The following is a 13,919-nucleotide window of genomic DNA, read 5'->3' as shown; positions in this document are numbered from 1 at the left end:
GAGCACTGTATAAACATATGTTTCTACAATGCATTGTCCTTATTGCATCTCCAACAGCATGTTGTTCTTGATAAACCATGTTTATGCAAATTGTGATGGAGTCCAATACTTTTTTGTTGTATGAGTCGTAGTTTATAATCTAGCGACACACTGGAAATAGAGGCTAGTATATTTTCTCATTAAATCTTTATTCCATTCATTTCTCAATGTGTGTACATCCAATTGATTAATAGACATTAAATATCTATAAAAAGTAATAGCTGGGGTTTTTTAGTATCTAAGGATTCAATCAGATGTTCAAATATCTCCAGCTTCTTAGAGGCTGTAAAAACTACTGGTCCAAATAAAGATGTTAGCATACATTGTAATTGTAGATATTGCCTTAGTGACATTCCTGTTGATACCTTTCTTTTAAGGTAATGTAAGTTTGGTTTTTTTTTAAAAAAAGGTCATTCTCATCTATTAACTGATCTAAAGATAATATACCCACATCCATCCAATTTTTCCACAATACTGCCCACGCCAATTTTTTATAATTGGATTTCCCCATAGGGTCAGTTTATTGTGGGAAAAATTATCAAATTTGTTTTTATTAGCCACCATATTCCATATTTTCCTGACTGATTTAATTGTTTCAGGAGGATTTTGAATTGTGATGTATCTTGATCTCAATGTTTTCCATTCAAGTTGTGGAGTTTTATATTCAAGGCATGCTCAAGTGGGGGAAATTATTGTTGGATGCATGTAGTCTGGAAAAATTGAGATTTTATTTTTCCCCCAGATTAATGATATGTTCACTGACCATTCATGTGCTGTTTTTAAAATAATATCTCTTAACTCAATATGAATAAATTTAATTATAAGCAAATCTGAAGGATCTATAGTTTTTCCTTTGGCAAATTGAAATTCTGGGGGCATGATTTATTTCCAATGGAATATTTGTTCTCAGCTGTAGCAATTTTCTGAGGAAATCCTCCATGACCTATACCAGATTGCCTTGGGTTGGAATATTGCCAATGCCATCTATATGCAGGTTGCATCTAAGAGATTAACTTTCCAGAAATGTTACTCTGTTGTCCAGAATTTTGTAATTGGCTTCTGCCCAGGCTTCTTGTAAAGTTAAGTACTTTTCACAGGACTCCACTCAACTGCATGTTGCTGTTAAATCTGAGATTTCGGTTTTGAAAGTGGTTATCTCACACTTAATATCATTTTTTAAAAAAATCTAAGGCTGTAATTTTAAGACCCACCTCAGTTTGTTTATCTTGCATCAGTTTGAGACACCTGGTCTGTGCCACAATTTCCTTAAGCATATTGCCAATAAAACTATTTGACGCCATCTCTCTCTCTCTCTCTCTCTCTTTGCTGCTAATTTAATGTGTGTCAAAGGATGGGATGATGCAGGTATGAGAGTAGGAGATTCTTAATTGATTGCAAATCGTCTTTGAAGTCCAGACAAGTCAATGGTTAAACCAGTTATGAGCAAATAAGAGAGAGTATTACAGCGCCATATTGCTAGCTAGAAGTTCTGTAACCTTTTCTTTCTTTTTTCTTTTACAGCAGAAGGCAATTGCAGCACCAGTCTGTCCAGCATGAACAGACAAACCACTGCTGTAGCTTTTAAGGGCTACTGTGCATTTAGTTAAAAATTTCCTCCTTGCGGCTTCTGCTCCTTTTTATTACTTCCTGTTCAGAGCTAATCAGTGATGATTTTCTTCGTAATAGTCATCTTCTGTTCCACTGAGAAGTGGGGACTTCAATAAGTGGTGTCCTTGCTTTACTTATTTTTCTTATTTTCCTGGAAGACCTGCTCCCTGCCTTGCTGGCCTTTCCACCTGGCCTGGGGAGGGGGGCAGGGCCTGACTGACTCCAGCTACAAAGGCAGAGGCTGCTAAAGGGGCCAGAGACGATCCTGGATGTCCCTTAGTGCAAAACCAGGTCTTTGAGCCCGAGCTTTCATAGCCACCACCTACCATGAACCACCACTGACAGGATTGGCAATAACAGCAGCAGACATATTCTGTGCTTATGAAAATATTTTATTCTCTTGTTAATTGTGCTGTTTTAAATATGCATTTTATATTTGGTTTCCTTTAGTCATTTTTTTCTTTTGAAACATTTAATATCTTTTTTGTTAACTTTGCTGTGTTAAATGTGCATTCTGTAGTTGACCTTTGTATTGTTTTATTTTGAAATCTTTAAGATAAAATTTTAGTTTCCTACTCATTACGTTGCTTTCAGTGTATACTTTATATTTGACTTTCTTCAGTAATGTTTTGTTCCAGATTTTTTATTTGATATTTTCATGCATTGTAAGCCACTTTGAGATTTTTTTCCTTAAAAATATAAAGCAGTACAAAAATGCCAGAGTGAGCAGAGGAGGAATGACCCCTGGGAGGAGCACAGAGAGAAGAAGCCCCTGCACCTGCAGCAGCACAACCTGACACCTTCATCTGCCCCAGCTGCAACAAAACATGTCTCTCCTGTATCGGTCTCTACAGCCACAGCAGGCATTGTAACCGTCCAGCAGTTTGACTTTACCTCCAAAGGCGCACTCCTCCATTGTCCCCCGAGATAGACAAATACCAACCAACCAATAGTATTCCATGCCCCAATAGCACCCAGGCTGGATTACTGCAGTGCTGGAATCCTCAATGTGGTGCCTACAGGTACCAAAGGACCCACAAAGATCTACTAGGGTGCCCATGAGGTTCTCTAATCCCCTTTACACAAGATTATAATTTATAATGGCTCTGTGAGTTTTTCTTCACTACCTCAAGCAGTGCTCACATTATCAATGGCTACTAGCTACAATGGCTATGTACTCCCTCTAGTATTGGAGGAAATATGCCTCTAAATACCAGGTGGTGGGAATCACAAGATGAGAGTGCCCTCTTGCACTCAGGTTCTGCTTGTGGGCCTCTCAGAGACACCTGGTTGGCCACTGTGAGGGCAAGATGTTGGACTACAGTGGTACCTCGGGTCACAGATGCTTCAGGTTACAGACACTTCAGGTTACAGACTCCGCTAACCCAGAAATAGTACCCCGGGTTACGAACTTTGCTTCAGGATGAGAACAGAAATCGCATTGTGGCAGCGGGAGGCCCCATTAGCTAAAGTGGTATCTCAGGTTAAGAACAGTTTCCGGTTAAGAACGGACCTCCAGAATGAATTAAGTTCTTAACCCGAGGTATCACTGTAGATGGGCCTTCAGGCAGACCCTGTAGGGCTCTTATTTTAATACTCTATATAAAGAAACAAAAGATGGTTGTTGCAAACATATTTTTATTTGCTTGCTGATCTTGCATAATTAATTGCATATTGCAGAATCCAGCTTTTACAATACTTTGGAATATGCTGGGATACAAAAAATCAGGATACAAATCCCCAGCTAGGAAAAAACCCCAGACAGGAGCTGTCCTTGTAACCTTGTCTATATGACTTTGTGTTGCAGCTGGTTCACATAAACAAATATGACATAGGAGAGAGAGACTCCAGCACTCTGCCATTTCCTACTGTTCTGCAGGTTTTTATACGAGATCTTCCCATTAATAAACATTCACACAGAGAAAGAGACTGAAAGGATTCAGGAAATTAGTGGGATTATTAGAGGCAGCCACTTCAAGACATCAATGTTTCAGACTTATCAGAACCACATTTCATAGGCACTCTTCCCCCATCCTGACTAAGCAGTAGGATTTTTATGCAGGGGCTGGGGGAGAGAAGAAACTGTAGCTAAAGGCACGGAAGGGCCATTTGTGTCTGATGGTGAGGGATAAGGGAGAAAATGTATTCTGTTTGCGTTTAAAAGCAAACTGACCTAATTCGCACTTCCTGAAACAATATAGGAACCAAAACAGTGAGCATCATTCAAAATTTGCCCTACTGACTGTGCAGCCCTCCAGCTTGCTGGAGAATCAGTCAATGTGGTGTAAGACTTTGTGTTTCAGTGAAGGGCCAGCTGAGCGTCTTTCTCTCTTTGTTTGCCCCCATTGCCTTATTTTCTGATGCCACATCCATTATAAAAATGTGCCTCTGTTATCAGAAGCTGGTGGCAGCTGTGTGAGGCTGCCCAGTGAAGTGAACGAACCACTGGAATGCCCTTGCCAGCCCTCTTCGTGAAGAACCTTCCATACAGACAGTTACTGACTGACCTTTGGATTTTCAGAGCAGGAAGGAGTACACTGAATCTGAAAAGGGATATTGTAAAGCTGGGGAAGGCACATGGGCAACCAAAACAAGAAAACTTGGAGCATATCCCCTGTGTCAGAAAGCTTGCGCTTTTATAGCTTAGGAGGAAAGTGGTTAATTATGCATGGTTCAGGAAAAATGGGTAGTCCTCCTCCCTCTTGGGACTGGGCCCTGAGTGCTCTGAGTATTTGCAGGGACCGGGTCCTGAGTGCTCTGAGTATTTGCAGGGACCGGGCCCCACGTGCTGTGAGTATTTGCAGGGACCAGGCCCTGAGTGCAGTGAGTATTTGCAGGGACCGGGCCCTGAGTGCTCTGAGTACTTGCAGGGACCGGGCCCTGAGTGCAGTGAGTATTTGCAGGGACCGGGCTCCGAGTGCTGTGACTATTTGCAGGGACCGGGCCCCGCGTGCTGTGAGTATTTGCATGGACCGGGCCCCGCGTGCTGTGAGTATTTGCAGGGACTGGGCCCCGCGTGCTGTGAGTATTTGCATGGACCAGGCCGCGTGTGCTGTGAGTATTTGCAGGGACCGGGCCCCGCGTGCTGTGAGTATTTGCAGGGACCGGGCCCCGCGTGCTGTGAGTATTTGCAGGGACCGGGCCCCGCGTGCTGTGAGTATTTGCATGGACCGGGCCGCGTGTGCTGTGAGTATTTGCAGGGACCGGGCCCCGCGTGCTGTGAGTATTTGCATGGACCGGGCCGCGTGTGCTGTGAGTATTTGCAGGGACCGGGCCCCACGTGCTGTGAGTATTTGCAGGGACTGGGCCCCGCGTGCTGTGAGTATTTGCATGGACCGGGCCCTGCGTGCTGTGAGTATTTGCAGGGACTCTCTCCACACAGCCCTCCCTGATGTACAGCAGGGCTAGTTCTCCTCTCTTCCTCCAAAAGTCCAACACCATCTCCTTTGTCTTGCTGATATTAAGGTGCAAGTTGTTCCCTAGGCACCATGTAGATATTTTTTGGACCTCCCCTCTATACGCTGATTCGTCTCCACCTGTTATTAAACCCATTATGGTGGTGTCATCTGCAAACTTAATAATTGCAGTAGACAGGTATGCATGCAGTATGTATACAATGAATACAGGTAGGGACTTAGCACACATCCCTGTGGTGTGCCAGCGCTGATTTTTAAGGAATTAGGTATATATGATGGTGACAATGATAGTATGGTACAATATGTCAGATGAGATCATGGCTGTTAACAGAAGAACTAGCACAAGTGGTGGAATGCCTGTCATTTAAAGCTGCTGTTTTTGAAACACACAGAAGTAATCTGAAGAGGAAGAGCTGAGCTACTTGCTCAGTAAAAACAAAACAGGAGCTTTCTTGTTTTTCCTAAGAACACTGTTTCACTACCAAGGAGCTTTGCAATTTCTTTCCTGGAACTGCAAGACGTCTGTTCTTTCAACATTCAGACCCTGCAGAAAGGGCAGCCTATTATGAAAAGCCACAGTGCTCGGCAACAGACAGCAATTGAAAATCCATCAGCCGGGCTTCTGCCAGTTGGCCCAGCTCCTTCTGTGGCTTCTGGCTCATCGGTTGTACGATGAAGGAGGAAAGCGAAATGCTTGGTCCCTCGCAGAAGAGGTAGAGGATGTTTCACAGAGCAACAGCTACTGGATGGCATGGGTTGCAATTAGCTCCTGGCTCACCCGATAACGGCTGGAAAGGTGCATATAGTGGAACCTTTGGTTCATGTTAACCGCAGGGGGATGACTGAATGGGCAGCAACGTTTTTGACAGTGTGCTATATGCTTGCAGTTAGGATGCAGAAGGAAGTACTTTTGAACAGGAGTGTGTGTGGAATGGACTCGGTCCCCACATTTCTCCCTGGTGAGCACTAAAGAAGGGCAAATCTGATGACCTTGGTTTTTGTCACATTTTGCTGGTTTCCAGTCTTAAAAGTTCAGCTCACATATCCACACCAGTTTGTGATTTTTTAAAAAAGAAATCATGAAAATTCACCAGCATTTTACTGCAAATTTCTATTAATGTACACTAATTTTTGTATGCAATTTTCCATAATGCAATGCATTTATTTTTGTTATTTGCACTAATATGTATATGCGTTTTATGTACACTTTACTTTAGTATATGAATTTGTGTGCACTTTGCGTGGCTGGAGCATTGCCTTGCAAAATTCAGAGGGCAAATTTAAAAGGATAGCTGTGCTTTGATTCACGTTTTGTTTTGTTTTGTTTTGGAAAGTGCAAATTAGGTCAGTTTGAATCAAATCCCCAGCCAAGCACAGATGTAAAGCCTGTGAGTTGCAGCCAACTACATTCTACTCAGAGGATACCCAATGTATTTAATATACCTATGTTTGTCTAGTCCCTCAATTCCAATGGTTCCATTCTGAGTGGGACTAATGATCAGCACATGTGTCAAATCCCAATTGTCTCTTCCTTTGTACCTTTCTCTCTCCTGTGCTTCAGCTGGGCTCACTCCTGCAATCTCTTCTCTGCCCTCTCCTTGGACTGACCAAATGTTTTGTTTTGCACGTTTGGTCAAAGAGAACTTCAGGGGCCACAAAGCGAGCTCAGGACAAGAGAGGGAGTTGTAGTTGTGCCACATGGTAACACAAGAAGGTGCCTTATACTGAGTCAGACGTGGAAACATGCCTCCCCTTTGGGGTATCTGGTTGGACACTGTGTGAAAGGGATGCTGGACTAGACGAGGCCAATCTCACATTCCTAACATAAAAAAAGCAACCTTCAGATGTCTTCAGAGGAAGCAAACAAATAGGATTCTGCTACATGATAGTTGCCCTGCCCCCAAACAGTACTTTATTAAAAGTGCAGAACTTGACAAAGATAGAAACGGAGGAGCAGATAAAGGTTATGGGATGGATCAAGAAAAGGGGAGGCAGGCCTGCAGGTGGTATGAAGCAGTTGAGCTAGCAAACATTTGTAAGACTGAAAATGTAGTTATTTCACAACTTGTCTGAGCCAGTGTTTAGCCTGTGTGTGTGTGTGTGTGTGTGTGTGTGTGTGTTTTAAAATCAGACTATATAAAAATATGTACTAAAATTTGAGATGGCACCATAACACTGCAATAAAGAATAACAGAGGGAAGTGATTACAAGCTGGCAAAAATATATTGGTTCCATCATGCACTTTGGTGTACTTTGACAGAGGGCAGACAAAGAAACTGGTCTAGCTTATTTACTGGTGCTGCATAGCTCAAAATTGCTTGTATGAGTGTAGTTGTTTTTAAAAGTCACTGGTTACATGGGTTCTTGTAAAATGGGTGAGAGGTTTGGGTTTTCTTTTTTTGCAGAGTCTAAAAGACAGGAGCAGCCCCTGCTGCAAGATGGCTAACCGTATTCCTGGTATCAGTAGTGGGTGACTGGGAGCCCTTCCTGCTCACCAGATTAAGATACTATAAAGCTATAGTCAGAGTAATGGGCATAATCCATGTGACATAAATAACAATTTTGAGTAAGTCAAAGAAAATCCTGCAGGTGTGTGCAACTGATGAAAATATGCAGGTGACGACCATTTTAGGTGTGTGCAACTAATGCACAATCACCAATGCACAGGTCCTTTTGGACCCAGAAGGCGGCGTAATGGGGTTGTAAAGGGGGTGGGGCAGGGTATGATGGGGTGGGGTTCACCTAGATGTGCTCTGCCAACACATGCAGGGACCAGCAATGGAACCTCCATGAGAAATGGTCGCTGTCTGTAATACAAACTCTGCCCCATCCTCCAAAGTTTCATTTTGTAACCTGTGCAAATTAAAAGCAATTCACATTTGACAGTTTTACATAGTTATGGGAACTTTGCGATCTGGTGGAGGAGTTTGGATGAGCAGAATTACGCCAAGCATCTCATCTGGGGCAGAAGGGAGCCTGAAAGGTTACCTTTGTGTCCCACAACCCCCCGCCCTGGTACATAAGAAAATATGCAGAGTATCAAATTGCTTTAGGAACCTTGGTAGGTATGTGAAATCACCAAAATGGAAACTCTGTTAAAACCCATATTGTAAGAATAGAAAGGGTACAAACAACACCCAAACCCTGAAAAAGAAGGAAAAGGAAAGATGCCAGCATGGTTAAATGGCAAAGTAAAATTATTCGAAGAAAAAGCAAGTGATTTTGCAAACTCACTCGAACGCCTGTGGGCCCAGGGTATCCAGGAGGTCCTTCTTTTCCTTTGATGCCTTCCTGCCCTTTGTCTCCTGTTCCTCCTTCTAGGCCTGGTTCTCCTTTGTCTCCCTGGAAGAGTGACATGGGTAAGTTGCTTTTCTGTTTTTCCTCACAGGTTGCCCTGAGTTTCACCAGCAAGGAAAAAGAATGCGACAGAAATCTGGCATAGTTCAACACAGAGACTTCCCCCCCTTGTCCCCCCCACCACCACTTGTAGCCCAGTCAGTGCAAGGGACAGGGCTATGGATGCAGTGCTGGATATAACATTTAATCAAGCCCTGCCACTGCTGATCAGGAGTTAGGACTACTGTTTGATTTATGGCATTCACAAGCCACGATAATCGCCACTGGCTTTCAAAGGGGAGTAAACAAATTACTGGCCCTTAGCCATGACAGTTAAAATGAAACCTCCAGGTCCAGAGGTAGTGTACCTCTGAATAAAAAGGTAAAGGGACCCCTGACCATTAGCTCTAGTCGTGGCCGACTCTGGGGTTGCAGTGCTCATCTCGCTTTATTGGCCGAGGGAGCCAGCGTACAGCTTCCGGGTCATGTGGCCAGTATGACTAAGCCTCTTCTGGCAAACCAGAGCAGCACACGGAAACACTGTTTACCTTCTTGCCGGAGTGGTACCTATTTATCTACTTGCACTTTGACGTGCTTTCGAACTGCTAGGTTGGCAGGAGCAGGGACCGAGCAACGGGAGCTCACCCAGTCGTGGGGATTCGAACAGCCGACCTTCTGATCGGCAAGTCTTAGGCTCTGCGGTTTAACCCACAGCGCCACACGTGTCCCATGTACTTCTGAATACCAGTTGCTAAATGCTGCATGGAGGAGAAAACAGCAAGCAAAGGCTGTTGCTCTGTCTTCATGCTCTGCTAGGTTTCTTCTTGGGAGTACATGATTGCATTCTGTTGGAAACAAGATGTGTGCTCTTATGCCCCCTATTAAAAGTGTGTTATGGTAAGGGAAGGGCTGGACCTAGCACTGAGAAACCCACGTTTGTATCCCACCTCAGCCACACATATACCAGGAAGATTTTAGGCAAGCTGCAGGCTCTTCTGTGCTCCATCTGTGCAATGGGCTTACATCCTTCTCAGGGATTTACAGTGGCAATTATTGCTCTATGCAGTCTACAAGTACTTCATTATTTACACATACTTGTTATTGCTAATAAACCACAGCACCAGATCCCAGCACTCCTTTGAGAACATGGTCTGCCAGTTTTATGTCCAATTCACATTTGACTGTTACAAATTTATAAAGCAGAGGGGGAAGTGAATGAAGATACCAGAAGGGAAATTTCATTAATGCTGCATCTTTCTTCATCGGCCAAGAGAGGGATGAAGTTCCAGCCAGACTTGAATGGCAGGGATAGGGAGTCTTTTTCAGAAAAAGGGCCGCATTCCATTCCAGGCAACCATCCAGGGGCCACATGCCAGTGGTGGGGAGGGCCAGAGGAAAAAGTGGGTGGGGCCATCCATGTAAATTTTAGTAGGCTAGTTTATACACATGCTCACACACCCTTCTCTATCCCCCATTCAGAAAATGGATAGCAGAAAAAGGACATTCCTCCATCACCAGCTTTTTAGTTTCTTGTGCTACTTGCTCAGGAATGAAGACCTAATACTCCACAATCAGCATGAAAACACAGCCAGGTGGTGGTTATGGAGGGCTGGAATGATCCATTCCTTTTCCACCAGCCAATTTGGTAGAAGTCAATCGTTTTTATGAGCCTGCTAAATGGCTAGTAGCTTGCTTTTCATGCTTCAGGGTGTGGCATCCCCATTCTCTGTGGCCAGTATGGAAATGCAGGCTACTAGGCTTTTAGCAGGCTAATATATTGCGAGAGGGGGCGGGGCTAGCTAGTAACCTTTGTGGGCTTCTTTACAAGACTGATCTAATGGCCCCATTTGAAAGAGGCAGCGGCCAAGTTGTCATCTCACAACGTTCATGCAAAACTTTCATCCTAGGTTCCCAGAGCAAATTCATATCAAATTACCTATTGACATTTGCTCTGATTCAGTGCTACACGGTGGGTTTTCCTGGGGGAAAGTGGTGGGGCACATGGAAGCACGGATGAGCCCTAGGTCTGTCTCCATACAGTTGGGTTGTTTTTTTAGTCCTACCGTTTCCCCTGGAAAAACTCACTGTTCACAGCTGAATCAGGACAAAGAGCAATCCACAGAAAACCTGACTGCCATTTGTTCTGACTTAGGGATAAACGGCTAGTTTTTTTGGGACAGAGTGGTGAGAAGAAAGAAAAAGAACCCTGTTCAGAAACGGACTTGGAAAGTGTGGATCTGTGCCTGGAAAGGGCAGTACAAAAGGAAGTCTGGATGAGCCCGAAGCGACAGAATGGATAAGCTCCCTGGAAGTAGCAAACCCACACAGCAGGGAATGAATTTCAGGGATGAACCCAGCAAAGTCACTGAGCAAGCAGACCTACTTTCGCATGTGCACTGGAATTACCTTTCCCTCTTTTTTCCCCTGTGCACCCCACATACTCTTCCTAATCTACTCCAGAAGATTGAGGGAAACCCCAGAGCAGATTTGGGGGAGGTGCGGGGGAGCGCAGAGGAATAAGAGAGAGAAAGGAAGCTCTGCCGCATGAGCAGGAATCGTTTCACTCAGGAAATAACTTTGGTGGATACAACCCTCTGTCGCCATGAGACACTAATTTTCTATTTGCAGGGAGTATTTACAAATGATTTTATCCATTTGCTGCATGCAGTGGTTCCGTTCTCTTAACCACCCCACTTCACTCTGCCACATGCAAAGAAAGCCAGGCTTTGGTCAAACGTCTGAGCAGCAAAAAGCAGCCAGATCATTTAGCTGAGGGCAGGAAAGGAACCATTCAATAAGCCTGCAGGGGGGCGGAGACACAGCAAGAGGTTAAAATAAGGGATTATCTTGTAAGAAGGGATTGTCTGGCTCAGACGTTCATGAGAGATGGCAGCAGTGAAGAGCAGCAAATCATATTGCTGGATTGACACAATAAGCTGCTGGATATTTTTTCGGCAGAGTTTTCCAGGAATGGAAGTACTTGAGCTCATACAGTTATGGAGTCCAGTGGGAAAATAACAAAAAGGAAAGGATATACATTCCTGAGGCTTCAACTGTGTAAGGCAGGAGTGATTTCAGACTCATGCAAGAGAAAGAAGATTTGGGTAAATCAAGATTCAGCTAAGCAGGGCCTTTCTTGAGGAAAAATCACAAAACTGTTACCTTTAGCCCATCTGGCCCTAGAGGGCCACTGTCACCTTCAAGGCCCAGATCACCCTACAAAGGAAACATAGGAAAGTTGTCAGCACTTGCAACCATCACAGATCATCACCAGGCTAGCTTACGGGGCGCAGAGCCCAAACCACTCTGTCCTTGAGCACCTGTTTGGCACATTGTATAGCATCCACTACCTTATTTTGCTTGAAGCAGTCACCTCCCTCTCCCTAATTGTGGGCACAGTCCCGAGTGAAACCTGACCACCAGCTCATTTTAGGGCTTACCCACACACACCTTTGCCTCACTCTTTCCAGGTACAGGTCCACGTCTGAGTGTTCTTTTTTTCACACCCTGGAGCTTTCCTTGTAGAAAACCCACTCTTTAGTGCTCAAACTTCAATTCGGGTTTTCCACAGTGTGCTGTAAAGGGTGGGTTTTTGCAAGGGAAACTCCAAAGCAGAGAAAAATGAAAAAAAAAAAAGGTGTTTGGGCACAGAGCTTTAAATGCAGACCATGTCTGGAAAGCGTGAAGGAAATGTAAGCATGGATAAGCCTTTAATCTCCATCTTGGTAAAGGCTGTGACTCAGTGGTAAAACAAAAACCTTTGCAAGCAGAAAGTCTCAGGTTCAAACCCTGGTATCTCCAGGTGGGGCTGGGAATGTCCCCTCTGAAACCCATGAAAGTCAATACCAGTCAATAAATACTGGTCTCAGAACCCAACAACTGCCCTGTGACAGAGCAATCTGGAGCAAAAGGTGGCAGTAACAGACTCTTGGTATCTTGCTTTGCCTTTGCTAGAACTTGATCCTCAAATGTACCCGTCCATGAACCCCTTCATCTGGCTCCTCCAGACACAATTCTACTTTCTATAGCTGCAGCTATGCCCATTTGGACCACGTCCCTGTCTGGGCATCCAGCAGCTAAGAGCGGACCCCTGCTCAAGGTGACATGCTGAGTCCATCTAGCTCAGCATTGTCAACATGGACTGGTAACAGCTCAATACATGTTTTGAACTCACCAGGGGACTAATATTATCACCTAAGCAGATTGCAAAGTGCAAACAGGTAGATACAGGTGTAGAAGAACCTTTGGGAAACATGGTCTCCAAACCACTCAGGGCTGCAAAATGGGAGGGCAATTCAGCCCAGAACTACGGTTCACATTTTGTTTGAACTGCAAGTAGCCCCTTCATAGAAATGGTACTTCTACTTACCCGTTGGCCAATGAGGCCTTGTTCTCCTGGAATCCCAAGAGGTCCAAGATCACCCTAAAGGGGCAAAGAGGGAAGGATGGGGAGGCAAATTTTGAAGACAGCTTATTATTACATTAGAAAATTGCATGAAGCAAGGCTTCAAGGTTCTCAGGGTTTCAGAGCTTTACGCCTGAGGGAGCAGAGTCCAGGAAACAAGGGGTGGAGCCTGGTGACCTGGGTGAGGGCAGAGCTTGGGTATGCCTGATGACTCAAAAGCTGGAGTCTGAGGGATGCTGGAGGAGCAAAAACTGATGATAGCCTCAGCCCTTGACTCCAAGAAAGCTAAAATCTTGAATAATTAACATGCAACCCTGACACTTGATAACAACAGTGTGAAGAAAGCAAACCAGGATAAGTTATTTGATCGCTCAGAATGCAAGAACTGAAGTCAAATGCAAGAAAACAATGTATTTATTCATTTACTCACTACATTTAGACCCCAGCCTTTCCTCTATGGAGCTCAAGGTAGTGTACATGGTTCTGCCCTGTCCCCCTGACCCATTTTATGCTCACAACTCTGTGAGATAGGTTACGCTAACACAGAGGCAGTGACTGGCTTGCTCAAGGTCCCCCAGAGGGCTTTATGGGCTCCTTGGTCCTAATCTGACATGGAGAAAGAGGGGGTGTAATACTTCACACAATGCATAATGCAGTTGCAGAAGTTGCTGCCACATGTGGGGTCATGATGCTCACTGGCCTCAAAGGCTTTTTAAATACACAATTTTTCAGTGAAGGGATATTCTCCAAGGGCCCCTGCAGAAAACCTATGTATTGACCACTCATTCTGATTTGTTTGCACAAGGGCTGAACAGAGGCTGGATCCTGCGCCTCTCATTAGTGCAAAGCCCCTGCTTGCATTCGGGACATAGAGTGGGTTAGGCACAGAGTGATCTGGCCCCAATTGGACCCCAAACTGGAAAGAGACTGACTTACACAACTGCAGTGAACACATATCTTCCCATAGCCATTTGTTCCTCACATACCTTTCAACCATTTTCTAAACTACAAAAAATCCCGTTGTTTTTTTTTTAGTGAATTTGTTTTGTTGTAGCCCAAGGAATCAAAGACAAGCAGTAGCACAAATAATCACACACTTGTGACAATCACGCCAG

At 44.5% G+C, this 13,919-nt stretch overlaps 1 protein-coding gene across 4 annotated transcripts in view; it reads right to left on the bottom strand.

The window, feature by feature from the left end:
* Positions 1-13,919, bottom strand: part of COL27A1 (collagen type XXVII alpha 1 chain) — a 264,834-nt gene that overhangs the window by 55,979 nt on the left and 194,936 nt on the right. For all 4 annotated transcript variants that reach the window (XM_080990772.1, XM_080990773.1, XM_080990774.1 and 1 more), the window contains 3 exons: positions 12,769-12,822; positions 11,562-11,615; positions 8,298-8,405 (listed from right to left, as the gene is read on the bottom strand). In XM_080990772.1, the coding sequence (XP_080846898.1) occupies positions 8,298-8,405; positions 11,562-11,615; positions 12,769-12,822 (216 nt within the window). The remainder of the gene's footprint in view (positions 1-8,297; positions 8,406-11,561; positions 11,616-12,768; positions 12,823-13,919) is intronic.

Source organism: Podarcis pityusensis, assembly GCF_964106645.2.
Source record: "Podarcis pityusensis genome assembly, chromosome: Z".
NCBI classification, from domain to species: domain Eukaryota; kingdom Metazoa; phylum Chordata; class Lepidosauria; order Squamata; family Lacertidae; genus Podarcis; species Podarcis pityusensis.
Note: the sequence above shows the minus strand (reverse complement) of the source record. Positions and strands in the feature narration are given on the sequence as shown.